A 26,766-nucleotide genomic window follows, 5' to 3' on the forward strand; every position below is an offset into this window, starting at 1 on the left:
GAGTGGAGACAGCTAGAGACTAATTATTATTGAAGTGATCTATGAAGACTTTTTAGAGGACAGGGTAGAGATTTTTGGTTTTGGGTTCTGGACTTGTAAAGACAAGAAGATAAGAATTATAAAGAGATTTTTTTTAGTACCATATTTTTAAAGGAATAAGAAAATCAAACAGAATGGAAAAATATAGTTGACTCTTGAACATGGGGTTCTATACAGTTGTCAACTGTCTATACAGTTGAAAATACATGTATAAGTTTTGACTCCCCCAAACCTTAACTGCCCATACCCTGCTGTTGACTGGGAGCCTTTTCAATAACATGAACAGTTGATTAACACATATTTGTATGTTATGTGTATTATGTTCTGTATTCTTACAATAAGGCAAGCTAGGGAAATAGAAAATATTATTCAGAAAATCATAAGGAGGAGAAAATACATTTACAGTATTGCCCTGTGTTTATTGAAAAGAAAACTGCATATAAGTGTGGTTCAAACCCATGTTGTTCAAGAGTCAACTGTATTGGATTTAGGCAAAATGTGTAATATGAGTATAGTATTGTACATAAAGGCATAAATTTTGGTGCCAGGACTGTATTCAAATTCTAACTTTCACCTTCTAGTTTGGGAGTTTGGGAGAAGATTTGGCCTCTGTGCATCTCATGTCCTAATCTAAAAAATGGGAGTGATAATATCTGCCTCACTGGATTGTGAAAGGATTAAAAGCAGTAATGTGTATGTCTTAGCCAGGAAACTCTTGGAAATAAAATATAAGTGTAGGATTAAACTGATAATACTTTATTTGGATGTTTTAAGCCCAGGGCAGAGAGGGTGAGGAAAAGTGGAAAGTGAAATGTCATAGCTTGAAACAGACTCTGGATGCCATGATTTGGTGTAAGATTATATTGGGGAGTATTTAGGGAACAACATCCATAGGGTGGTGAAGTTGAACTGCATCAGAAGTCTCAGCCAATCTCAGGAAACTCGGGATTTGGTTGGGTGTTTAGAGTGGATCCAAAATTGAGAAAAAGGCTCTGGGCCTCTGTACTCCTTCAGTCACCAGTCATTGGATGCCAGCTGGAGGGAGAGGGAGACAAAATCTGAGGCGGAGCACCTGATTTTCTCCAGTGGCATGCAGCTGTAAGCTGTCAGCTACCAGTGCTCCTGCACTGGTTCTGTAGGGAGCAGTGTGATGTGATGAGCCCCTGCAGCCCTGGCCGCCACTTCACATGGAGTCCCGCAGTGACTCAACCAGGTCCAGCAGGTAGGCAGGCGCTGCTTTATCCATCAGCCACACAGCTTTGCCAGGAAAACTCTCAGCGGTGCATGGAGGACACAAAAAAGGGAAATTTATTTGCATGGCTCTCTTCTGTCCCCAATTTCCCACCAGTCAAGGTTCACCCCATGCCTCCACGCCTTTTAGAAAACCAGATTCCGGGGCGCCTGGGTGGCGCAGTCGGTTAAGCGTCCGACTTCAGCCAGGTCACGATCTCGCGGTCCGTGAGTTCGAGCCCCGCGTCGGCTCTGGTCTGATGGCTCAGAGCCTGGAGACTGTTTCTGAAGCTGTGTCTCCCTCTCTCTCTGCCCCTCCCCCGTTCATGCTCTGTCTCTCTCTGTCCCAAAAATAAATAAAAAACGTTGAAAAAAAATTAAAAAAAAAAAAAGAAAACCAGATTCCTTGCTTTGCATCATGGAATTTCTTCCATTAATTACACACTGATCAGGAGAGGAAAAAGATGAAGTCACCGAAGGAATTTGAGAAAATACAAAAGATCGGTATCCAGTTGAGTAGATAAAGTCAGTAGCCTAGAACATGGCCTGGAGTAAACATTCAATATATAGCTAACATTTACGTAGTGGCTTCCTATGTGCCAGCCCCACTCGGAGTATTTTACATAGATTGATGTATTTGTTCTTCACAATAGCTTGTTGAAGAAGAAACTAATACTAATATATTTACATTTGATAGGTGAGGATATTGAGACTCAGATATTAAACAGCTAGTAAATAGCATAACAGAGTTTATAACCAGGTGTCATTTCAGAGTCTGTGCTGTGAACCACTCTACCGGATTGCTTCCAAATAGCTATTTTATTTTTATTATTACTATAATAATTAGAATATGTAAATTTTTATCATTATAAATATCATTAGCATTAGCAAAATGTACTCAAATAGGTAAAGCTTTACAAAAGTTTCGGAAATTTTTACCTTTATTTTTAAACTGATATCATAAAACATTTTATATATATGAAAAGTGATGGAGGAAGTCCTGGGACTTACCTAAGTTTCTTTAACTATATAGTAGAAAACAGGATCATAAAAGAAAAGAAAATATATGTAATTCATTCAATAAAAAATATCTTCCGCATAGTATTTCTTGCATCAGGATGACTATAGCTTTTAGATCTGCAATTATAGAATCTGTCAACCTAAGAATTCTAACTCCATTTCTGCCATTAACTGATTTGTTATTCAGAGTACGTCATTTTATCTCCTTATGTGTTTCCATATCTGTAAAATAAGGTAATTAGTAACATCTACCCCATATATATCACAGGATTGTTTTTTAAGGATAGAAATAAGACCATATATATACCTGAAATGAGAAAAAATATTGAAAACAACCCGGAATTATTTGGGAAAAAAATTAAGTGTTTTAAAAGTTCTGCATTAAAAAAAAATCACTGGGTGAAAAAAATCGTAATTTTTATAATTTTATAAAGAAACCTAGTTAGAATGGTTTCCATCATTTAATCTTTAATGGGATCATAATTTTTTATTACATTCTTTACACTGAGACACATCTTCATCACTACTGATGTAACAAAAACTTGTATATCAGGGATAGAAATTTATTCAGCTCTTCCTACTTGGTCATTAAACAAAGAGGACTTGACATGAATATAACTGCGATGTTCAATATATCTGTACACTCTCAAGTATGGCAATAAATCAGGGACATAAGATTGATTTTTTTCAAAAATTGTACAAATGTATGAAATTAATTACTTTTCTGTTTTGAGATTACCCAAGATTAGCTTTTCTGGTGTTTTGTTTTGTCAGATTTCTTGGATTTATTTTTAGGGCTTCCCAGTTCCTTCTGGGTTTACTGTGTGGTATCGTTACATACTAGAAACTGACATACTTTTACAGGACTTTGAGTTTTAGCTTTCCTTGTCAAGCTCCCTGAGTACATGGCTGTTTTCATTTTCCATTTTCATATCCAGAAGATGGACTGTTTTTACTATAGCAAATAATCTACACTTTCGATTTTGTATCCAAATCCTATTACTTCTTTGCACCTTACCTGTTCATGTGTGTGTTCAATTATATCGGGCCTTTTTTCTTTCTCATGTAAGATCTCTTCTTATTCATTAAATCATTTATAGAGCACAAACTTCTTTGTAGATTTTTTTTTTATTTTTGTGATTGCTCGGAAAATTACTGTGCTTATCTTTGCAATGACATAAAATTGGATACACGCATATCTGAGTAATTATCCTTGTAGTGGCAGTTCATTGGTTATTTTAAATTATCTTAAAGACTTATAAGAGGAATTATAGAAGAAATAATTTTTACGTAATATTAAAAGTAAAGATGAAAATTAATAATGTATTTAGTTTTTTTATGTAACATGTGATTGTTATTTTTCCTGGCCAAAAAAAAAAAAATAATTCTCATTTATTCATATGTAACTGCCTTGAAATTTGTACCTTAAGGACAAAGAAAGGTCACCAATCCTTCTAACTCCTGGTTCTTTGTCAAAAATGGACACAGTTAATGAGGTTTGTTTGGTACAGAACAAATTCTCAGACACAGATAGAGATCCTTTCAATGGAAACAAATTTGTTTGGCTTTACCAGGTTACTTAGCGATTAATAATAGCCTTGAGATGCAGGTCAGAAAGGTCATTGTACCAGCTTGCCAACACAATCTAAATGTGCAGCCAGCCCAGCTCTGTGGGCGCAGAAGCCCCCAAAATACTATGCATAAAGTAAAACAGGCTATTTTCTGACTCCTTTTTTCATATTAATAAGCAATTTTCAAGAGAAGGGTGGCAAAATGAGGGCCATGCCACTCCAAGTAATTCATTTATTTTGCAATTTAATCTTATGTTGAAAAAAATTGCTCTGCTGCAATAGCATAGCATGGTGATTTTTAAACGTCAGTGTGTTTCATAAGTAACCTTGTATGAAGTATTGTATTAGTAGCCTTTAACAGAAAATTGCAACAAAAATATTTCTAGACATTGAAGTAGAAATGAAAATCTTTTTTTTATTATTTTTGGAATCTTTCCCTCTACTCTCCCTTGACATCTTTGAGGTAGATGCTCAGACAATTTACTTAAAATTTTACTTCAAGAACTGGATGCCAAGTTATATGTCTACTTTTTAAAAAGAATAAAGTATAATTTCAAGATAGCATTTTAACACGAATAGTTAAATATGTTCTATGAAAAGAAAGGATTTACTCTTTCCATATTTGATAATATCTTAATCTATTTATCAGGTGTTTTTCTTCACATAGTGTGTTTGAAAAGTTTATTTTTTGTTTAAATGTCTTAGATATACATACACAGAAATGATGCAGTTTTCGTTACTTTAATGGAGTTTATTGTACCTAGAAAACCATGAACTTATTCACCTAATTTAACTTTTATTTTAAGTATCCGTATGATTGAACAAAATAGCCTTTCAAGTGCAGGATAATATATGTAATCATGTTGGTATTATTTGAACTGTTACCTGCAGTAAACTTACTGAAAATTAAGTATATGTATAAAAACCCATCATGCTTTCAAAATTAGCCCATTAGCATACAAATTCAATGATCAGAGATTTCCTAATACAGAATCAAAATTTAAAGGAAATCAGTAGCTCAGCCGTTTTCTTGGGATATTTAGCTATGTCCAAAATAGTCAATCTTCAACCAAGAAAGTGATAACATAGTAGCTCACTTGCTTTGCATTTGATCTATTTCCTCAGCCACTGCATTAATTATAACATGGAGATATTTGATTTAAAAAATTTAACCACTGAAAAATCACTTAAATGCTTTGTAAAGATGGCAAAGATTCAGTGGAACGTGCAGGTAAGATAGATTACGCCGCTGATTTTGATGGATGTGGATGATGGTAGCCCCTCACAAACTTCCTTGATTATCATCAGTGGAAGAATGAAAATGTTAGCAGATTTTTTAGTATCATAAATAACTACGGATTGTTTTGATGCAGGGAGGCGTTAGAGGAGTTTGCAGAGATGAAAGAAAGGGAAGAGAAGAAGGCCGACCTCGAAAGGGAAGAGAAGAAAAGAGATTACCAAGCCCGAAAGATGCATTACCTCCTCAGCACAAAGCAGGTTGGTGGACCTGTCCCTGACAGCTCCCGTAAACCACTTGGGCCCTTAGCCTGACAGAGATAAAGTAGCAGGCTGAATGGGACATGACTTGTTGAAAAGATATCACAAAGACACTACTTCGAGTTCAATTTCGTGCTTCTGTGTAGGTGTGCGCAGGCACCATGACTCGTCCGTGACAGCAGCTTCATAGAGGCAGCCGCTGTGACGCTGGCAGAAAGGTCCCAGTCAGCAGGGTGATGTGCCGCTGTGATAACACAACACCAAGGGCATAACCTCGCTTTTAAAACCCATTCTGAGTGGCTGATTGTTGTTTTGCGAATTGATCAAGAACTGAGAAGTTACGAAACTGAGGCAGCTTTCATGTTTTCTCTTTTCCTTGAGCTAATGTTGAGATTAAAACCCTTCTTGCACCCTTTCCAAATGTTGATGCAAGTTTCCAAGTAAAGCTTTGAAACAAAACTGCTTCAGAAATTACACCATCATATTGAGATATACAAATGTGGAATTTAGAATACTTAGAAGTATTTTCTTATAAATGGTAAAATTTTCTTGCCTTAGATCTCATCATAGTCACTAAGAAAAAATACATTGCATGTAGAAAGAATATTCTGCTCACAAAGAAATACGGTGAAAAAAAAAACAAAGGAATTTGGGGGTTGGGATGTTCTGTTACTTGAGCTTTAGGCAGGAAACTAGCAATTTGTGGGTTTTTATTTCTTCTTATAGACTGTCAAGTACAGTGTCATGTTCCAGCCAGAGTCACACATTCAGATGTCTCAGACATGGGCAAGTCAACTCCATGGTGGAGGCTGGTAGAGGGTACAATCTGAGACTGAATGTCATGCTTTGAGGCATCCAAATTCAAAAACATTAAGTCCTGGGGTGCCTGGGTGGCTCAGTGCGTTGAGCTTCCGACTTCGGCTCAGGTCATGATCTCACCGTTCCCTTGTTGGAGCCCCGCATGGGGCTCTGTGCTGACAGCTCAGAGCCTGGAACCTGCTTCAAATTCTGTGTCTCCCTCTCTGTCTCTGCCCCTCTCCCACTCATGCTCTGTTTCTGTCTCTCTCTCTCAAAAATAAAATATTTAAACAACAACAACAACAACAACAACAACAACAACAACAACATTAAGTCCTGGACTGGTCATGTACATTCAGAACAGAGAACTGCACTTCCAGCCTCTATCTGGTGGTCTATTTAGCAGTACTTTTCAGTAATGATGACTGTCTTTATATTTACTTGGATTTGTATAGCTGAGTTATCTTCATTTAACAGATAAGAAAACTGAAACTCAGAGACAATGATGTGACTGGTTCAGAGACACAAAAAGACACCTCAAACTGAGGTCTTCAGACTCTAAATACTTAGGCAATAAAGATAATTAAAAAAAAAAAAAGTCAAGGTATTTTCAGTTTTGATTATAAATCCGTAACAATGAAAAATTTTATCTGATTGGTGGGCTACATGTTTTTAAAATGTAGACTCACAAATCACAAATTCTTTTTTTTTATCTTTAGTTATTAGTAATTTCAACTTTGATGAAACTAAGGGAGTTATAAATATATACTTTAATTCTTGAAACCTGATAATAATTATCGGGTACAGTTGTTTATTTTGATAACTCTGGACCCCTTTTATGCTTTGAATCTTTCTTAATCTGAGGTCTAATTGTGTTGTTTATACTTACAACGGGTAGAGTAATAGCAGAAATAATTTTTTAAATGGTAAAATCAGATTTAATGGAAACATTTGTTAATTCTCTTTTATCTAGGGTTACTTAGATATCGAGTACATAGTGGAATATTTTACGAAGTCCATAAAGACTTAGTTGTTTTACTAACAAAAATAATAAAGCAAATATCCATGGAGTACTTACCATGTGCCAGAGAGTATGGTTGATACTTTATATGCATTATTTCTTTAACGATTTTGATTTCATTTCACTTTTAAAATTAAGCACCTGGTTTCACAAATTATTTCAGAAACTTGACCATGTGACTTGCCTCCTGGACCTTAATGAATTTTTAATATTACGATTTTGTTTTAAGTATATTTATGTTGTTAAATGCAAACTGTCAATGCTCTAGCTCATTTTTCTTCTTGTTTATGTCTTGCGGAGTGCTGGTAATAGCTATGTCTATAAACTTTCGTTTAATGATCCCTTGTCTCCAGAACTCTTAGCATCCAATAGAATTTTTTTTTTTTCAGGCACTGTGGTACAGTAGAAAGAGTATGGGTATTGACATTAGTCTCCAAACTCTCCTACTTAGGGTAAGATATTAGGAGATTACCTGGAATTGTCTGTTTCACTCTGCACTTTGAAAGAATATTATGAGGATTGAATGTAACATATTTAAACTACTACCTGGTCCTTAAAGAGCATTCTGTAAATGGTAATGATCATATTATTGGAATTTAACCTATGGAGGATAAACAAAGTGTCTACACTTTGAGTTTCATCTGTCTTTGCTAGCTGTCAGAAGCATTCATGTTGTCATTTCTTTGCTTTGCTTTCCTTTAGTTATTCATAAAAATTATTAGAAATATTTATAATGTTCTTCCCCCAATATCCCCTTCCTGCATTTTACATCTTAATCTAAATAAAGATATGCAACACTAACATTAATAAATATATTGAATATAAACCTTAACTTTAAAGTCCATCAATTATTTCAAATGACATATTTTTGAGTATCTATAATCTATCTGACTAGGACATATAAATGTATACTGTATGATCCTTAACCACAAAGAGCATTCACTCTGATTTCAGTCCAATGCCATACAAACTTTTTTACTAGAAAGAAATCAACACCTTTCAATTACAGCTTATATAGGTATTCACAATGAATTTAACAACCATTTATATTTATCATTTTGCTGATTCCATTTAACAAAAATCTTTATTTTCCCTAAACTAAGGAAGGATTAGAGAATGAAAGACACATGTTTCAATGTAAGTATTATTATTGATTTTCTCAGCATGACTTGGCTATTGGGGAGAAATTAAGCTGCAAATTTTAAAACATCGCTGAGATGTTTACAGCTTAATTGCATTGCTTACTTTAAGAGTTTTGATTTCAAATTGTATTAAATTCACATTTAAGTCCAAAATAAAAACCAAATACGAATTGGGTATTTTTAAAGGCTTGTGTTAGTATTAACTCTTAACTTGCGTAGTTATTTGAAAATTTGCTGAATAAATATTCAAGTGTAAATAATTTTTAAACAAAGTATATCAGAACAGGAAAAGTTTTGCAGATGTATTTAAAAGGAATAATGCTAGTAGTCTTTTTGGAACTATTTTATTAGTGATTTCAATAATTAAGGAGTGATTTATAATGATATATAATGATAGTTTGTAGAATACTAATTTTTGAATTAAATTTTCATAGGCCTGATGTAGCTTCACTTAGATGAGTAGAAATAAAACATTAATTCAGACAAAGAATGTTTTAGAAAAGGTAAGGAATTTTCTAAGCCAAAATTGTATTTGTGAATTCATATGTAGATAATAAATGAAGTCATGTGTTATTTAATATATTAATAGTTTGGGGGACTATTATGCTGATACGTTCATACTGATAACCTAGTTTCAAAGTCAATGTTAGTGTAAATCTAATGCATATGTTAAAATAGTTCTAAAATCTATCTTGATTTTAACTGATATTAAGTATCTCATCTTTATGCAAGCAAATATGTTAGCACTAATAGGAATTACACAAGTAAATAACTAATATTGCAATGAGTGAATTAATAGACCCCTCAGGGTTTTATTAATTAAAAAGTTCAAGTCATATTAAAGCACCTTTTGTATATGTTTATTTCAATCAGAAAGCTGAACATGGTAACTTATTTGCATAAATAATCAATCACCATTTACTAGTAGTAATAAGGTTAATTTGTTGCTACAGACATAATAGGATTAGTCAATTATATTTTCCAGAAAGTACTGTTTGTTATGCACCCCATCACCTGTAAAACAGGATTGGGTTTAGCGCCCTTATTAAATGAACACATCAAAAAAATCTTTGTCCCTGTAAAAGTTTTATAAAAAGAAAGCTAATTTCAGTTGATTTGAATAAGTAAAATGCAAACATTGCTTCCATTTGTAAATTTAATTTATCTTTCTGCAAAGATTGATTATTTAATAAAGTTATTTATTTTGATTCAGTAACCAGTCAAACTGAATCTAACACATATAGGACATATTTCCTTTGAAGAAAATCTCATTTGCAGATTTGTTTTATTCCAAATAAACTGACTTTCATTCCCTGTCCTTGTTCTTGGGTAATAAATTATGTTGTCTGCTCCACCTACTGGTGGATACATGCAAAGGCCTATTGTTGGATTCATTAGAAGATACTGCCTCTAAAATGTTGCCAGAATTTTTATGGATCCTGCCCGGGAGAACAGCAGAGTTACAGATACAAATAGAAAACTCAAGATCCACATCATAAACAGTTAATGTTTCAAAATATAGGATATTGTATAAAGTTATATACATTGTTTCCTGATCAGTGAAAAATATAACCCTGTTTTTTATTTCAATATGCTAATGGAAAAGGATAGGTACAAAATATATTCGTGATTAAGTATATTATAACTATATGTGTTTTATTTTATAACAATGGCTTTTAATAGTTTATACATATTCAAGTTAAAACTAAAATGAAAGTTTATTAATTAAATAGAATTTGCACACATTTTACAGAAGTAATTTTCATGTCATCATTTATATAGTAGGTTTTCAATGTTTTTTCTTTAATGGGCAGTGAAAATTTTTAAATAGACACTGAGGTAATGATTTTCAGTTATTTAGGATTCTTTAAAAAGACCCCATGCCCCAACGAATATTAATAGAACATTCTCTTTAATTACGTTATTTTTTGAGAGAAAGAAATGATTTCAGCAACTTATTTTACAAAATGTTGTCAAATCATATGTGTACACAAAAGAAAAATAGCTTAATTTTAAAAACTTAATGTAACAAAAATTAATTGATACCCTGTTGATATGGATAACGTACTGGTATGGATAGCATGTTTATAAGACAAATCTTATAAGGTGAAAAAATGCTAAGAAATATAGTACATCTTTGAAGTTATTTATTACTTTCAACTCTAGCCCCCCAGCATCATAAATGGGGAACTTCTGTGCCCTGCATGTATTAAATACTTAATATGTAATTGCTCACATAAAAAAAAAATCTTTATTTGTCAGAGAGAGCACGAGTAGGGGGAGGGGCAGAGAGAGGTGGAGAGGGAGGGAGCATCCCAAGCAGGCTCTGCAGTGTCAGCACTCCCCGCCCCCGGCACCCCGCGCTGCCCCTGCCCACGGGCTCGCTCTCAACCATGAGATCATGACCTGAGCCAAAATCAAGAGTCGGACGCTTACCAGACTGAGCCACCCAGGAATCCAGTGATTGCTCACTTTTAATTGGAAGTGATGAAGTAACAGAAGAATGGCAGCCTGCCAGCGTGTACCTGTGCACATGCACGTGTGTGTGTGTGAGTGTGTGCGTGTGTGTGTGTGTGTGAGAGAGAGAGAGAGAGAGAGAGAGAGAGAGAGAGAGAGAGAGAGATGTCTTTGTGTATATGGTATATTCGGAAAGCATCTTTGGAGAGCCTTCCCAGAAGACATTTTCCGTAGTCAGTGGCATACCACAGCCGTGGTGGGGAAACTCCAGTGTGGTGTTGACTGCGTTGCTGCAATGACTCTCTGGAGTACACTTTTACACCTTTCGATCTTTGTCTGAAAACTACTGCTTTGACTTCAACATATTAATTTTGTTCCTGTCTCGCCTCTAAGTTGGACCTCCCCTTTCTCTTTTTCCCTTCCACCATCCCATCCCTCACCTCTGCATTTCCATGGTGTACGTACAAAAGGATGCACGCCTTGATATGTGTGGCTTTAATAGTACCCGCTAGAGTGAGTCTTACATTTACGATCTTCATGGTTTGATGCAACTTGATTTGGGGCGTTCGCATGATTCCTTGGTTCTTCTTTTTAGCTTTTTTTTTTCTTTATGCGTTTTTTTTCTTTATTTGTCCAAATCAGTCTTTATTTTGATCGATGATCTAAACTATTCCTAGTCACCCCAATTTTTAAATCTTTGTCTCTTTTTCATTTATTTTGTACAACCACCAACTTCTTTCCATTTATTCTTCCTGGTATGTTTTAAATAAATTCCATCATGTCCGTTTCCTGAACCCTGGACAATGGTGATAATCTCTGAGATGATTTTCTTTTTGTTCATTCTTTTCCTCTCTGTCCCAGTATATCTACTACCATCAGATAAATTCTGCTAAAATAGTATTTTTTTATGTCATGTCTCTTTGCAGTTTGAAAACCTCCAAAGATACTGTTGCCTGTAGGATAAAATCCAAAGTTTTCAGCATAAGCCTTTAAAACTCTGAAGAATCTGACTCTACCCTGCCTATTTAGCCTTATCTTCCTTTCCTTCTCAGGATGAGCATCCTGATACAGTCTGACTTTATACCCTAGAAACATTCATCATAAGGATCTCTTTATGAGATAGGTGATTTCTTGTGGCTTGTCATATTCTGGAAATTCAGAAGCTTCCCTATTACCAGCCCCAACTCCCCCCAAAAAATCAACATCTCACATACTTTCCACTAACACTTGGATTTTGCCATTATTTTATCATTAAAGATACATTTCTTTTCCCTTATTAAATTAAAATACTTCCAAGAAGGAGACAGCTGTTGAGGTGTCTTATTAGTATAGCTTGGTGACAATAACCGGGACTAGGTTATCATAAGAGGAGGGAAGAAAAGTATGTCCAGTGCCTGGAATATGAAGACCAAAATGGGCATAAGGTTGGTAACGAAGAGACCTAGAGATGCTAAGGTGTATGATGACTCCATGGACTATCTGGGGAGAAAAATATGTATTTATGGCACTGAAAAGAAAATTAGCACATATAAAAGAAACTTAACAATTTTGCCATTTTGTTTAGCATCACTGCTATTTAGTGTCCCTAGTTAACTATTTCATTCTAGATACCTCTTATTTCTTTCTTACATCACACAGCATTCTCACCATTGAATTCTTAATTCTTAAATTATTCATCCCTAGTTTTGACACATTTCTATTGGAGTTGAAAAGGTCTGGCAGTAAAAGTGAGAATTAGGGAAGTATGGAGTAGTACACTCATAAGTCTTACATGAAGGATCTGATTTTGATTTTTTTTTTTTTTGCAAACTTCCCAGTAGTTTGTATGTTTCCATGGAGAAAAATATAAAAATAGGAACTCACACTGACAGAGGACAGGACCTTTCATTGCAATATACTAGAGCAGCATGGAGTCTTTATAGATTACTTTTCTAGCTCTTTCTGTCAACAGATTAAAGGAAGTAGGTCTAGAAGATGAAGCAACTTGCTCAAGGTTATGTAATATTTTATTTAAACTCTGATGTTGGGGCATCCTCAGTACAGTACAGCCACAGTGAAAATCTGCGGTAGTGGTTCTACGTCTGTGTCTACATGTGATTCACATAAGTAAACGCTACTTGGAACTCTACCCTAGGTTTATGGCTGTCTCTTTATCCCTCAAAACACTAGCATTCTGAGTGTACATTTTCCTTGAGTTACCCTCAATTCATTGAACTCTCTTTTTACCCTTTCTCTGAAATGTTTTAGTACTCAGAAGAAAATTGATTTGAATGAGTTCACGGACAAAGAGAAAAGCTAGGGCCTGCATATCAAAGATTGAAAGAAGCAAGCGAGAACATAATATAGATTTCTCTGGCGCCTTTCTGTGAACAGCTCAAAGCATTATATTTATCCCCACAATATTGTATGAAAGTAGCAATTATCATTCTGGTGACTAAAAGACTACTGTTTGGTAGTCATTTTTCCTCTAGACACTTGGCAGATTTATTCTTTCAAGAAGGCTATGTAGTGAATAAAGATCTGACCCAACGGTCTTTGGATCCATAGTTTAAGAGGCAGGTCCTCAAGTTTGGTCATTTGCTCTTGGTCCCAAGTGAACCGTCCACATCACAAAACCATCACATAATTTGTTGCTATTGGCAGTTCTCTCTTCAGAAAAGGCCAAGGACTGAACTAGCATGGCGAATGAATTAGCTATTAACTTTTACATTTTATTTCCTCCCTCTTTAACATTATCGTTTTTATTATCCTGTAATGTATGAAAGAGATAAGATTATTGTCCATTGTCAGTACTCTTTGAAGAGACAAAGCAAGTGGTTAAAAAAAAGTGTGTCCCCAAATAAGTGTGTGCCCCTGCTCTTCTCCCTGCCACCGTTCAGCCACTGTGCATCTAAGAAATGGAGACAAAAATAAAAATAAAAATTAATGTAAAGTGAGACCACTCAGAAAAGTGCCTCTGCTACTCTTCTTATATGTATTTTCCTCTTTCCAGCATGCTACATTCTAAAACTTATTTTCAAAAATATTCTTTAGCAAAAGACCCTGTATACCTCTCCTGTGCATGTGACCAGGGGCAGATTCATGTGCTGTGGGGCCTGAAGCTTATAAGATGTTGGGATCTACCTTGAAACAAGAAGTGTACAAAGTTACAAAATACAAGAGGATGGATATTTTTTATGATGAGCGAATATTTCAAGCACATTTCAAATTTTAATATCTAGGAATACCTCAAAACTCAAAATCTAAATATTGCAGTAGTTGTATTAGCCACTTGATAGCTCTCTAATATTTGCTCACCATATTTTGGTTTCATACTCTTTGATTGCTTCTTTATTTGACAGTAACTTTGTTGTATTCTGTAGTGAGTAAAGGAAATTTACTCATTCCCTTTTGTAGGAACACTGATCTAAAGTTTTTATTACTATAAGAAGGTAAATAATGTGTTTCCATTTGCATATGCTGCATTATTGAGTGTATATTTTTTAATGTTTATTTATTTTTGAGAGAGAGAGAGAGCAAGCTGGGCGGGGGGGGGGGTGCATTGCAGAGAGAGAGAGAGAGAAAATCTCAGCCAGGCTCCACACTGTCAGCACAGAGCCCAATGTGGGGCTCGAACCCACAAACCGTGAAATTATGACCTGAGCTAAAATCAAGAGTAGGATGCTTAACCATCTGAGCCACCCATGTGCCTCTATTGAGTATATTTTTGAAAGGAGAGGTCTTCTGTTTTGTATAGGAAATGATGAGAATCAAATTCTCCATTTGAGAAAAACCCACTTCTCTTCCATTAACCACATACTTCGGCTCCAGACCCTCCCTCTGTTTCTCCCTTCCTTCCTCCCCCTTCCTCTCCTTCCTCTCTTCCTTCCTTCCTTCCTTCCTCTCTTCCTTCCTTCCTTCCTTCCTTCCTTCCTTCCTTCCTTCCTTCCTTCCTTCTTTCCTTCCTTTTTTCCTCCTTCCTTCCTTCTCTCCTTCCTTCCTTCCTTTCTTCCTTCCTTCCCTTCTGTTGTTATTATTGTTGTTTTGTTTTTCTGGGTTTTTTTCAAGCTTTTATTTAAATTCTAGTGAGCTACCATATAGTGTAATACTGTTTCAGGAATAGAATTTAGTAATTCATCGCTTACGTATAACACCCAGTGCTCCTCCCAACAAGGGCCCTCCTTAATGTCTGTCACCCATTTAGCCCATCTCTCACCCCCCTCCTCCATCAACCCTCAGTTTTTTCTATATAGTTAAGTGTCTTATGGTTTGCCTCCTTTCTTTTTTCCCCCCCTTCCTCTATGTTCATCTGTTTTGTTTCTTAAATTCCACATATGAGTGAAATCATATGGTATTTGTCTTTGACTAACTTAATACACTGTAGGTCAACCCATGTTGTTGCAAATGGGAGGATTTCATTCTTTTTGATGGCTGAGTAATATTCCATTGTATATATATGTCATGACTTCTTTATCCATTAATAAGTTGGTGGGGATTTGGGCTCTTTCCATAATTTGGCTGCTGTTGTTACCGCGGCTGTAAACATCAGGGTGCATGTCAGGCCAGACACGTTAGGGTGTTCCTACTGCTGTGCAGTCTCTGGTCCTGTACCTTTTTTCATGATGCAGGTGAGTCTGCCCAGTGGGTTCAGGAATATTCCTGAAAGTTATTCTTACATTGGGATTCCTAAAAAAAAAATTAATATACTTGGAAGTAACAGGAAAAAAATAAATATATCCAGCAAAACCTAAATTAAATATATACCCACCTTAGTTTTTTTCTTGCTCAGTCTCCAGCATGCCCATAGCCACTCTTGTGCCATCCAACCCAGGTGTGATAGAGGGTAAGTCAGAGTATAAGAAACAGTGGAATGAACTTATACTTTACTTTCACAGACTTTACAACAAAACATAACCAGGTGAGCACATTGCCAGGCTCCCTCCTTGTGTCTTGGAAAGAGCCTGTGAAAATGAGGGCCCCAGAAATTAAGCTGAATCAACTTAACTGTTACTTCACCTCTAGTTGGACTATATTTTTGTACTGTGTTAAACTTGCTCAAATAAGTTTTAACTTTGAATTGAATTTAATTTTGTATAAATAATCATCTGCATATCAGATTTCTAATCTAGCATTCAGACATTTCAAAGAACACTATTATTTTAATCCTGCCCATAAATTTGAGGCACCTGATTTTCTTTAGTTCTCTATTTATTATGGTTTTTTTGGACATCAAACTCAGGGTCTGTTTATTTCCATCCAGTGACTGGGCAAATTTTTAACGTATTAGCTATGGAGTAGAGAGAGTTCTACTCCCAATCCTAGGTATTAAAAAATAACCTATATATACACACATATGTATATATGTGTGTTATATAGACATCTGTGTATATACATACACAAATACAGGTTTGTATAAAATTTCAAATCTTTAATAGGAATTTCAAAAGTCAGAAAAGAATTAGAAAACATTTGTAACAAAAGTACTTCCCATTTCCTATTTTAATGTAAAATGTTCCTTTACTTACCTTTTATACTCTAGCACACCATATTTTAAATTGTATGCAAACATTTTGCACAGACAGTTAACTGGTGTTGCTTATTTCTGTTGCTTTCATATTAAATTAATGTTGTTGGTAAGTTAATTATAATCACTTTTTTCAACTTCTTCACTGATTAAAAAAGACTGAGTTTTTCTGGTTCCTTTTGCTATCATTACTTATAATACCATGAAATCTAAAACTTAGAAATACAAGGAAGGTATACCATGGCTTTAACTAGATCTAATAAGGTTATAATAGTTTGGTAGATTTGAGAATTTACTCCTATTATTAGTATGACTATTTTTCTTAAGTTTCCTAAGAAACTTGAGAAATATTTTAGAATGAGACCAATTGGAAGTTAGATTCTATTATAATGGATAAATAATGAAGAGGTAGATTTTGTCACTGTTCGTCAGCTCATGATTTACCTTAGCTCTCCTGCAAGTCCAAAAGAATAGCTTCGTATAGATAAGCCCTGCTCTCCCTACACTCTTGACATTGAATTCACTCTTCTGGATTGGAAAACTTTAGAAATATTTCAGCTGAATATCTAGTAACCAAATTTTAAAATCTCAGGCTTTGGATTATTCCATCTTCTTTCTTCCCTTCTTCCTTTAATCTTCTTTATATCTCCTTCCCCAGCCCTGTACCCTACAGCAGAAAACATTCCTTTGTATTAAAACTAGGGACATAAGGAGAGAGTTTATATTGTCAAATGTTTTCTTAAAATGAACTCTTAACTAAGTCAGTGGTGAAAATTGTCAAACATTGACTAATGTAGCTTATTTGATCATTAATGTCACTATTAAAAACATGAGTATTTCTTAACATTGGAGTGTAAATTAAGATATAGTCCAACACAAGAAATCATCTATGACCTTGAGATTTTATACAGTATAAAGTAGGGAAATATATATATATATATATTTAAATTAAAAAAACTTTTTTTGAGAGAGAGAGCAAGCGAGCACAAGTGTGGGAGGGGCAGGGAGGGAAGGAGACACAGAATCCGGAGCAGGCTCCAGGCTCTGAGCTGTCAGCACAGAGCCCGATGCAGGGCTCGAACTCAGAAACTGTGAGATCATGACCTGAGCCGAAGTCAGACACTTAACCGACTGAGTCACCCAGGCGCCCCTAGTAGGTAAATATTTTAAAAGACATAGAAAGTTTGTACCATATTTTATATATTTATTATAATCACAAAAGAAACATAACCAAAGAGGAAGTACAATTGTTTGTTCAAAAATATATATTAAAATTTAGGGGTGCCTGGGTGGCTCAGTCGGTTAAGCGGCCGACTTCGGCCCAGGTTGTGATCTCGCGGTCTGTGAGTTCAAGCCCCGCGTCAGGCTCTGTGCTGACAGCTCAGAGCCTGGAGCCTGTTTCAGATTCTCCCTCTCTCTGCCCCTCCCCTGTTCATGCTCTGTCTCTCCCTGTCTCAAAAATAAATAAAACGTTAAAAAAAAAAAACCTTTAAAAATATATATATATTAAAATTTAGTTTCATTTTGCTGTGACAAATGTGACTTTAAACATGTTAGTATAAAGTAGCATATTTTCTATTAAATAGTCTTGTCAATTGTTTTTTCTATGTATTTTTTGACAGTTGAAAGTATTTCACTCAAAAAGGAGTTATGTTATCTATACAATATTGCAGCAGACAGTAAAATAAAAGGTGAGAAAATGGAAGGAAGTTGTGAAGAAGGGAGAAAAGAGAAAGAATTTGTTTTTAAATCTTAATCTGTTAATATCTCTTGGGCCTAAGATAAATAAACTGCAGGTCTCAATTGCTGTTGTCATACGGAAAGGAAAGTCTTGCCGAAAGGATATGACCTCTCTCAGTTTAGAGAAAAGTTACATTTTCAAGGTGTTTATATAATGTAAAGCATTCCTGTAGTTTTAGTCCCTTTAATGAGTTGAAAAATATTTTTCTCTTAAATTTATTCAGCTTTATTTTCCATCTACTTTTAAATTAATACATGTATATATACATATGCATATAATTTCATTTTAGTATCTTTGAAATAAATTGTGAATCATTAGGATAATATAATTTTGTTGTACTCATAGTTATTATTTATGCTTATGCTCTACATGCATAAGTTAATTTATGATCATCTGAATTAGTCTTAAATTAACATCATTAAAATGATTCAATTTATTTTACCTGGTTTATTTCATTCTATATCCACACAAAAATCAACTGCTCTGTCAACAATTATCCGAATGCTAAAATTGTTGTAGGGCCTTCCCTGACCTCCCAAGGCACAGCTGTTGCTTTTTATCTCCATGTCTAAATATAACACTTACCATTGGCATTATGGTTACATCTACTTCCCTCTAAAGTAGGCAAATTCATAAAGGAGAGCAACTGTGTCACTGTAATGTCCCCAATTTCTAATATCAGAGTCATGCTATGCTATTTCTAATAAGAGTCCTAATTCAGATTTACAATACTTTTCACATTCAAAACAAGAAAGGAAGCTTTTATTTCAGTCTCAATTATTCACTATTTCTTCTCTGAATTAAATAAAAACTATAAATAAAACAATCATCTTGACACATGTAATGATTTTTAGTAACTGATGCCTATATTTGGTAGAATATTTCATGTGTTTTTTAATTTTTTTAGATGCTTATTTATTTTGAGAGAGAGAGAGACAGATAGGCAGAGCAAGCATGAGCAGGGGAGGGGCAGAGAGAGGGAAAGAGAGAGTCCCAAGCAGGCTCCACACTGTCAGCACAGAGCCCAATGCGAGACTTGATCCCATGAACTGTGAGATCATGACCTGAGATCATCGGATTCTCAACCCACTGAGCCACGTAGGTGCCCCCTAGGTGGTGTTTAAAATGGCAAATCCTATATTCAAAGAAAAGGCAAAGGGGAAGCTAACTCTTTAAAAAACCTTTTATGTCCCAAAATAAGCCAAGTTCCATAACTAGACAGGGTGAAAGTGAAATTCAAACTAAGATGTGGCTGTTTTCAAAACCATACTTTCTCTTTATGGTATGGTTTAAAAAGGACTGAAAAAGGTCCTAGTTCAACATTATTTTCCTGGATGATGGCTGAAATCATATCTTTAAATTTCTATTTATTTGAAGATAACTACTAGACAATATATTCAGTATTATTACCTTTTTATTCTTTGTGTGAATTAGCTTATCAGTTTCTTTAAGCATCAGGAGGTGAGAGGCATGAGTCTAAGATGCAGGGCTCCCTCACAGGAAGACAGGCAAGCCTTCATGGGTACATCTGGATAGCTGCTGGGCACTGTGTTTGTCTTGTTGGGAAAAGAGCCATGAGGAAAGGAATAAGGGTGAGTACTTATATCATCTCTTAAGTATTTTTGCCTTTGAGGCATCAGCTGAAATTCTGAAACAATAGATGTCCTATTCAACACTACTACACATTGTCTTATGATCCTATGATTTGAGATGAGGAGATATCTGTAAGAATACAAATGGTTTTGACATCTCACTCTTGATCTCAGTACTAGTGTGTAAAGGTGAAGGTCAGTGAAGTTGAAGGAGTCGAAGAACCATGAATCTATGCTGTTGGGATGGGTCACCCACCTATGCATGACATACCTAAATTTATCCCCCATCACATAGTAGAAAGGAAGACTGAACTAAGGGCCAGTGGCTATCATGAATATGGGCAAATGATAACTGCAAGGAAGGACAAAAGATTGCATATGTATATTTCAAGAAGGTCAACGAGTACTGGTTTGAAAGTGACATTGTGAACTAAGAAAATGCAAATCTCTCCCTGGTCACTATGATACAGGGGAGTTCTAAAATGCTTTGTTCAGTGGGCCTGCAAAGGAAGTTCCAGTTGTAATAAAAAAGAAAAAAAAAAGAAGGTAGAGAATATATTTATTGAAAAGTTTTGGGTGCAAAGAGAAGTTGTTTAGCATAGATGGGAGAGGGATTTCACAGGGCAAGGTTGAAAGGATTACAGTCAAGGGATCAGAGTTGTTAGGAAAAGAAATAACGATAGTTGAAGATGAGTATAAAAGAGAATATAAAGGAGAGCTGGGATTAATTTGGCAGATAATTATTTGAGCATGAGCATTTTGACCAAAAACCAAATAGATAGATAGGTGTTTGATCCAATTATCTCTTATTGTAGAGAAATTCAAGTTGCTGCACCTGTTCTTTATTTTCATTAGCACAGTAATGATATAATAGACTGAAAATGAAGTAATGGGTTAAAAAGTACACGGGAGGTATTCTTCATATTTTTGAAGTGAGGAATGAAATGACAAAAAGCCCACATAAAAACTTGTGAAACAACCCAGTAGTACACCCCAACGCCAGAGACTAGACTTTATTCATCTTACACCAGATCAGGTTTTTTGATCAAAATATTGTGTTGGCCAACTTCCTCTGATTAAATCACTTTCCCTTTAATTGTGTTTGTGGCCAAATTGTGTTACCGCGAGAGGGTCTTACAGTTTGAGTTGAGATAAAAGATAGCACAATTGTGAAGCATTGTGTAATTTTCTGGGCTCCCTACCACCAAGGAGGTCAGAACAAAACAGGAAAGCAAAAGATAACCCAAAAAAGATAAAGTTTTTATTTAAGGGTAACACAGAAAAGTGAAAAAATCCTAATCACTCAGCTCAATTATCACAAAGTGGCAGGTATAATCTGTACCTAATAGGCACTAATTAATAATTTCCATACAGGAAGCCACAGGTCTACAGAAAAAGACTGTGTGAGAGCACAGTAGTCTGAAAATGAGGTGGTCTTTAAGATCTGGTCACAAGATTGTAGCCAACCAGATTAAGGCAACATAGCATTTCCCCATGAGGCAGTCAATCCTATACTTTTGATAAAACTTAAAATGGCTTCCTCCTGTTTGCTTAAGAAATCTTTCTTCAAAGACTCTTGGGAAATCAGTTTCTTACAGAGCCCCAGATAACACTGGGAATATAGTTTGACAAATGCTCCTTTCTATTAGTACATTTTCTTTAACAAAAGAAAGTTTTCAATCCTGTTGACGGTTTCTGTATTTTTCTTTTAGCAACTAATTGTCTTGAAAGTCATCTTTTAAACCCAAACTATGAAATCATTTTTATTTTTATTTATTTTTCATTTTTAATGTTTATTTTTGAGAGAGACAGTGCATGAGTGAGGGAGGGAGAGAGAGAGAGAGAGAAACACAGAATCCAAAGCAGGCTCCAGGCTCTAAACTGTCAGCACAGAGCCCGGATGTGGGACTCGAACCCACGAACCTTGAGATCATGACCTGAGCTGAAGTCGGACACTCAACTGACTGAGCCACTCAGACGCCCCTGCAATCATTTTTAAATTAAATCGTGTGTAGAACTGAGCAAGGGCGGGGGGGGGGGGCACTTGGGTGGCTCAGTCCATTAAGCGTCTGACTGCACTTCTCTCTGTCTCTCAAAAATAAATAAATAAGCATTTAAAAAAAAAAAAACACGAAGAACTGGGCAAGAGAAAATAATAGGTTTCTGAGGGGGGTGGAAATGGTATACCATGGAAGGTTTGGGGTGGGTGGTGGAACATCCTTTACTGTTTTTCTTAGGTCATTCATACTTTACTGGTATGTATAATAAGCCAGTGCAGAACATGTAGAAATTGGGTGTTTGAGACATTGCAATAGGGGCTTTTCAAATCGTTGCGGAATTCGGTGTCCACTTGCACTGCACTATTCAGAATAATTTTTGGTAAGGTCACCCAGGAATCTCCTAATTTTAAATCCACCAGACCTTTGGGAGTTTTGCACCCGGCTCATCACACCTGAGATATTGAAAGTTGCGCTGGCCTTGATGACCTTACTATCAGCTTTTTCTTCTACTCTTTCATCATTTCTTCTCAGTCTTCTTCAGTAATTTTTGTGTATCTTTTTACTCTGACATTATATAGGGCTATTTATAGTTCTTTAATATCAAAGTCACTTAAAGTTTCTATTCCTTTGCAAATCTTTGTGTTCTAGGAATGCCTTCCTTTATCTTACACACCAGGCACATTCCTTGTCTTCCTTCACACGTCTTAAATACCAGCCATCCTAACCCCCCAGAATAGTCTATTCTCAGTATGGTTATATATCCGTATCGATACTAATTCCAGTATTTTATAATTATTTATAAACTGTCAATGCTGTGACTCACATGGAAAAGCAGGAATCAAAGCCAAATCTGGAGAGAGTGCCAAGGTAGCAGATCAAGGAGGGGAGGAAGTAAATGAAGCTGTTTTTTTTTTTTGTTTGTTTGGTTGGTTGGTTGGTTTTTTTGGAGGTGGGGAAGGGAGTTTCTATGTGTTAGGAAAAGGAGCAGGCCTAAAAAATTTTCCTAAGCAAGAAAATAAGCGACTTTCATCCACTCCTTACAGGGATTAGTAGAATAGTGACCTGACATTTACAGAGAAAAAGACAAAAGGATTGTTTAGTGGGAAAGATTTCCCAGAAAGTCTTTTACGTGGCATCTTCTCTCAGAAATTCTTTCAAAATGCAATATAAAGGGAAATCCTGACTGGGGGAAAAATGTTCTTTTAGTCCCAAGATTTTCTGAGTCATGATAATATTCCTATATTTTAGAAGACTCAAATCAGTCTCTACTTCTTTTTCTTTCCTGACATTCAATGAATTACGATGTGATTTGTGCCACAAGAACACAGTTTGCTTCTGTGGAGGTCACCTGTCACCTTCTAATTACCATGCCAGTGGTGCATTCTTTGTCCCCATGCTGTTCCACCTCTCCCGAGCCTCTGACACTGCTGACCTCCTTCACGGAACCGTCTTCTCCCTTGCGTCCTGCCTCTCCTCCCTCGCTGTGTGCTCTTTTGAGTGTCCTTCATGGGCTTCTCCTCGCCTACTCATCTCTTACATGTGCTCCTAAGACTGTCCCCCTGAATTCCCCACATGCTCTCCCTCAGTGACCCCATTCATTTTCATACATTCAGCTATTTCAATTCAGAAAACAACTCCATTTGCCGCCTATGACCTTTTTCCCAAGTTCCGGACCTACTCTTACAGCTCTACACTGGACCTTTCAACCTGGATTTGGGGGAAGCTCAATTCTAATAACTCCAAAACAGGTAGTAATATCCCTGCCTGACTGTCCCCTCTTTCCGCCTTCTCTGCCTGGGATCTAAGCCCAAGTTTTTCTGTAAGTCCACATTCTCTTACGTTCTTCTTAATCAACATATTATCAATGTCCTCTGGTTCTGTTTCTGTAGAACGCTCCCTGTCCGTGTCATTCTTCTATTTCCACTGCTCTTTCTTCTTCCCTTTCAATAAACGGTCTTCACATTTTCCCAGACTGCTGGTCTATATTCCTTATTCAGATAAATATGGATTGATGGTCTGCTCTGAGCCAGATATTAAGATAGGCTATAAGTCAGGGTTCTCAATTCTGGCTGCACATCAGCTTTAAAACACAGAATCAAACTCAGCTAATGCCCAGACTGCTTCAAAGATTCTGGTTGAGTTGGCTAGGTTGGGCCTTGGACATCAGTATTTATCAGGTTCCCCAAATGACTGTCCTCTGTTGCCAGCTTTGAGAACCACAAACTTAAGTACACAGAGGCCGATAAAATGGACATAGTTCTTGTCCTGATGGAGCTTAAATTCTAGATAATTGGGGAGATAAACATCAAAAAACAAAGTCATATATGTGTATAATTAGAAGTTGTAAGTTCCAGGAAGAAACTGAACAGAAGATTTTGAGAGGGAGAAAAAATATAACAGGACAAAGTATATGGGCGGGGGGGGGGGGGGCGGTGGTGACAAGAGGTCTTTCCAAACAAGTGAGATTTAATATGAATTCTTAGGGATGAGTATAGTTTGGCCAGGCAAATAAGCAGATAGGAAAAACATTTGGTGAATTTGAGTCATGGAGTAGCCTGGCATGTTGTGAGGAAATGAAAACCATTGTGGATGGTAGATAGTGAGGGATAGAAAGCGTGACTTAAAAGAGGTTGGAACAGAAAAAAGGGACTTTGTTCAGAATTTGTTAGGATTTTTAAGTGCATTAAAAATACACATAGTTTTTTAGGGGCTAAAAAATCGTTTTAATTATTGCTTTGGCTTCCCCTGAAGGTAAGTGGGGTTCAAAGCTGAACAGATGGAGAAGAGCTAAATTTCAGTTTGAACCACTTTGGTAAATAAGGTTGCTTGAATAAAGGTGTTGGCTGTGGGCCTAAATAGATGCCTATGGATTCAAGATAGAATTTGGAGGTAGCTTGAATGGAACTTGTTGCTGGGTTGGATATAAGGGACAGGGGAAGACCATGCATCATCAAAGGTGATTCTCAGGTTTTTGGCTTAAGACACAGAGCTGATGGCACCATTTGCTTTTTTTGTAATAGAGTGTTTTAGAGCAATTTTAGGTTCACAGAAGAATGGAGCAAATGGTACAGAGATTTCCTATATACCCTGTGTCTATACCCATGTCTTAATCTACATTTGCTTTTCTGGACCATTTTATACGAATGAAATGATATAATATGTGGTATTGTGTCTAACTCCTTTTATTTAGAATAATGTTCTTGAGATTCTTCCATGCTATAGCACACATCAGTATTTCCTTTCTCTTTATTGTTGATAGTGTTCTATTCTCCAGATAACTATATTCAGTTAATAATCTGTTGATGAACATTTGTATTGTTTCATTTCAATTTTGGCATCAATGAATAATCCTGCTGTAAACATTTGCACGCAGGTCTTTGTGTGGGCATATTTTTTTCATCTGTCTTGTACAGATTCCCAAGGATGGAATTGTTGTGTTATAGGCTAAGCATAGGCTTAACTATTTTTCATAGGCTTTTTAAAATTTGAGCAGTTTGGGGTTCACAACACATTTGGTCAGGAAGTTGCCATATACTGTCTACACCCACACATCGTTAATACCCGAAGTCCATCGTTTACATTAGGGTTCACTCTGGGTGGTGTATTCTATCCTACTCTCATCTCACTTGCAGGGTTTCTGAAGAGAAGTTGAATGTAATTCTTATATTTGTTCCTCTGAAGGTAAGGTGCTTATCACCTCTGCTTCTTATAAGATTTTAAGTATGATGTGCCCAGGTTTATGTCTGTTTATGTGTTTGTTTGCCATTTATTTCACTTGGTGTTTTCTGAGCTTCTTGGATCTGTGATTGGATGTATGATATTAATTTGCGAAAAGCTTCAGTCACTGTTATTTCATATATGTCTTCTGCTCCTTTCTCTCTTCCTTCTTCTGGATGTTCCCATTATGTGATGTTATACCTTTTGTTATCCTACCTTTCTTGGATATTCTTGTTATATTTGTATCAGACATTTTTTTCTTTGCCTTTCCATTTTGGAAGTTTCTGTTGACATATCCTCAAGTGCAGAGATTCCTTCCTCAGCCATGTCCTGTCTACAAATAAATCCACCAAAAGCAGTCTTCATTTCTGTTACCGTGTTTTTGATCCCTGGCATTCTTTTTTATTCTTTCTTAGAATTTCCATGTCTGTGTTTTCATTGCCTACCTGTTCGTGTCTGCTAACTACTTTACCCACTAGCCCCCTTAACATATTAATCATAGTTGTTTTAAATTTCTGTTCTGATAATTCCAATGTCCCTGCCATATCTGATGCTAGCTCTGTCTCTTTGTAATATTGTGGCTTTCACCAGTGTTTCCATGAAGTGTGTTTCTGTAGAGTTCATGTACTAGTAGGGCGTGCTTAAGACTTCCTCCCGAGTTTACCTTCTAAAGGAGAATGTGAAAATCAATAGACTCCCATTTATGTAAAAAGTAAGTGTAACTTGCAGCCTTCTAGAGTTTGGCCCCGGTTTATCTTTACAACCTCATCTCTGACTATAGCTTCATGCTTAAACTGGCCAATATGATGTTCACTGAACAACCGCTCTGTGTTTTCCCACAAATACGTTTGTCTTTATTTTTACCCTTTGCTTAGCCTGGAATGCCTTACTTCCCTTTTTTTCGTTACCAAAATTCTACCTATCTTTAGAACAAAGCCAGATACTTTTTCCACAGAATTTTCTAAAAGATAAATACCTTTCCCATAATCTCCGGTGTGTACCTCTTCTACAACAGTAATTAGAGGATACTTACTATAGGCTGGGTATGTCATCGTCAGCCGCAAAATCACTCTCCTAACCCTCCCTCCCCCACCACTGAGAATGGCTTGATGGGAGTGATCTCTTTTTGTTCATCTGTACCCACCTTAGATCTAGTAAAGTGTTTCTAAGTTAGTAGCTGCTAAATATTTATTGAATTGAATTAGTATATAGAGGGCGGGATTTTATTTAAATTTCTTTGTCTTATTCAATATTTAATGAAAGCATTTTAATATATGATAATAACAATTACAGAATCCACATGACTTATAAATATCATTTGTTAAACTAATGAAGCCAGCTACATCTGGGGTCTCCATTTCACATGACCCCACTCTGTACTTTGACTCAAAACTTAAAAATTCTCCTTAACTGAAGTAACAGAAAAGCATGTGTCGTT

General features: G+C 36.0%; 1 protein-coding gene across 6 annotated transcripts in view; it reads left to right on the forward strand.

Moving 5' to 3' along the window:
- The window catches only part of SPATA17 (spermatogenesis associated 17), a 189,737-nt gene that overhangs the window by 72,585 nt on the left and 90,386 nt on the right, over nucleotides 1–26,766 (forward strand). For all 6 annotated transcript variants that reach the window (XM_019822203.3, XM_003999504.6, XM_045049006.1 and 3 more), the window contains one exon: nucleotides 5,234–5,357. In XM_019822203.3, the coding sequence (XP_019677762.2) occupies nucleotides 5,234–5,357 (124 nt within the window). The remainder of the gene's footprint in view (nucleotides 1–5,233; nucleotides 5,358–26,766) is intronic.

Source organism: Felis catus, chromosome F1 (genome assembly GCF_018350175.1).
Source record: "Felis catus isolate Fca126 chromosome F1, F.catus_Fca126_mat1.0, whole genome shotgun sequence".
In the NCBI taxonomy this organism is placed as follows: domain Eukaryota; kingdom Metazoa; phylum Chordata; class Mammalia; order Carnivora; family Felidae; genus Felis; species Felis catus.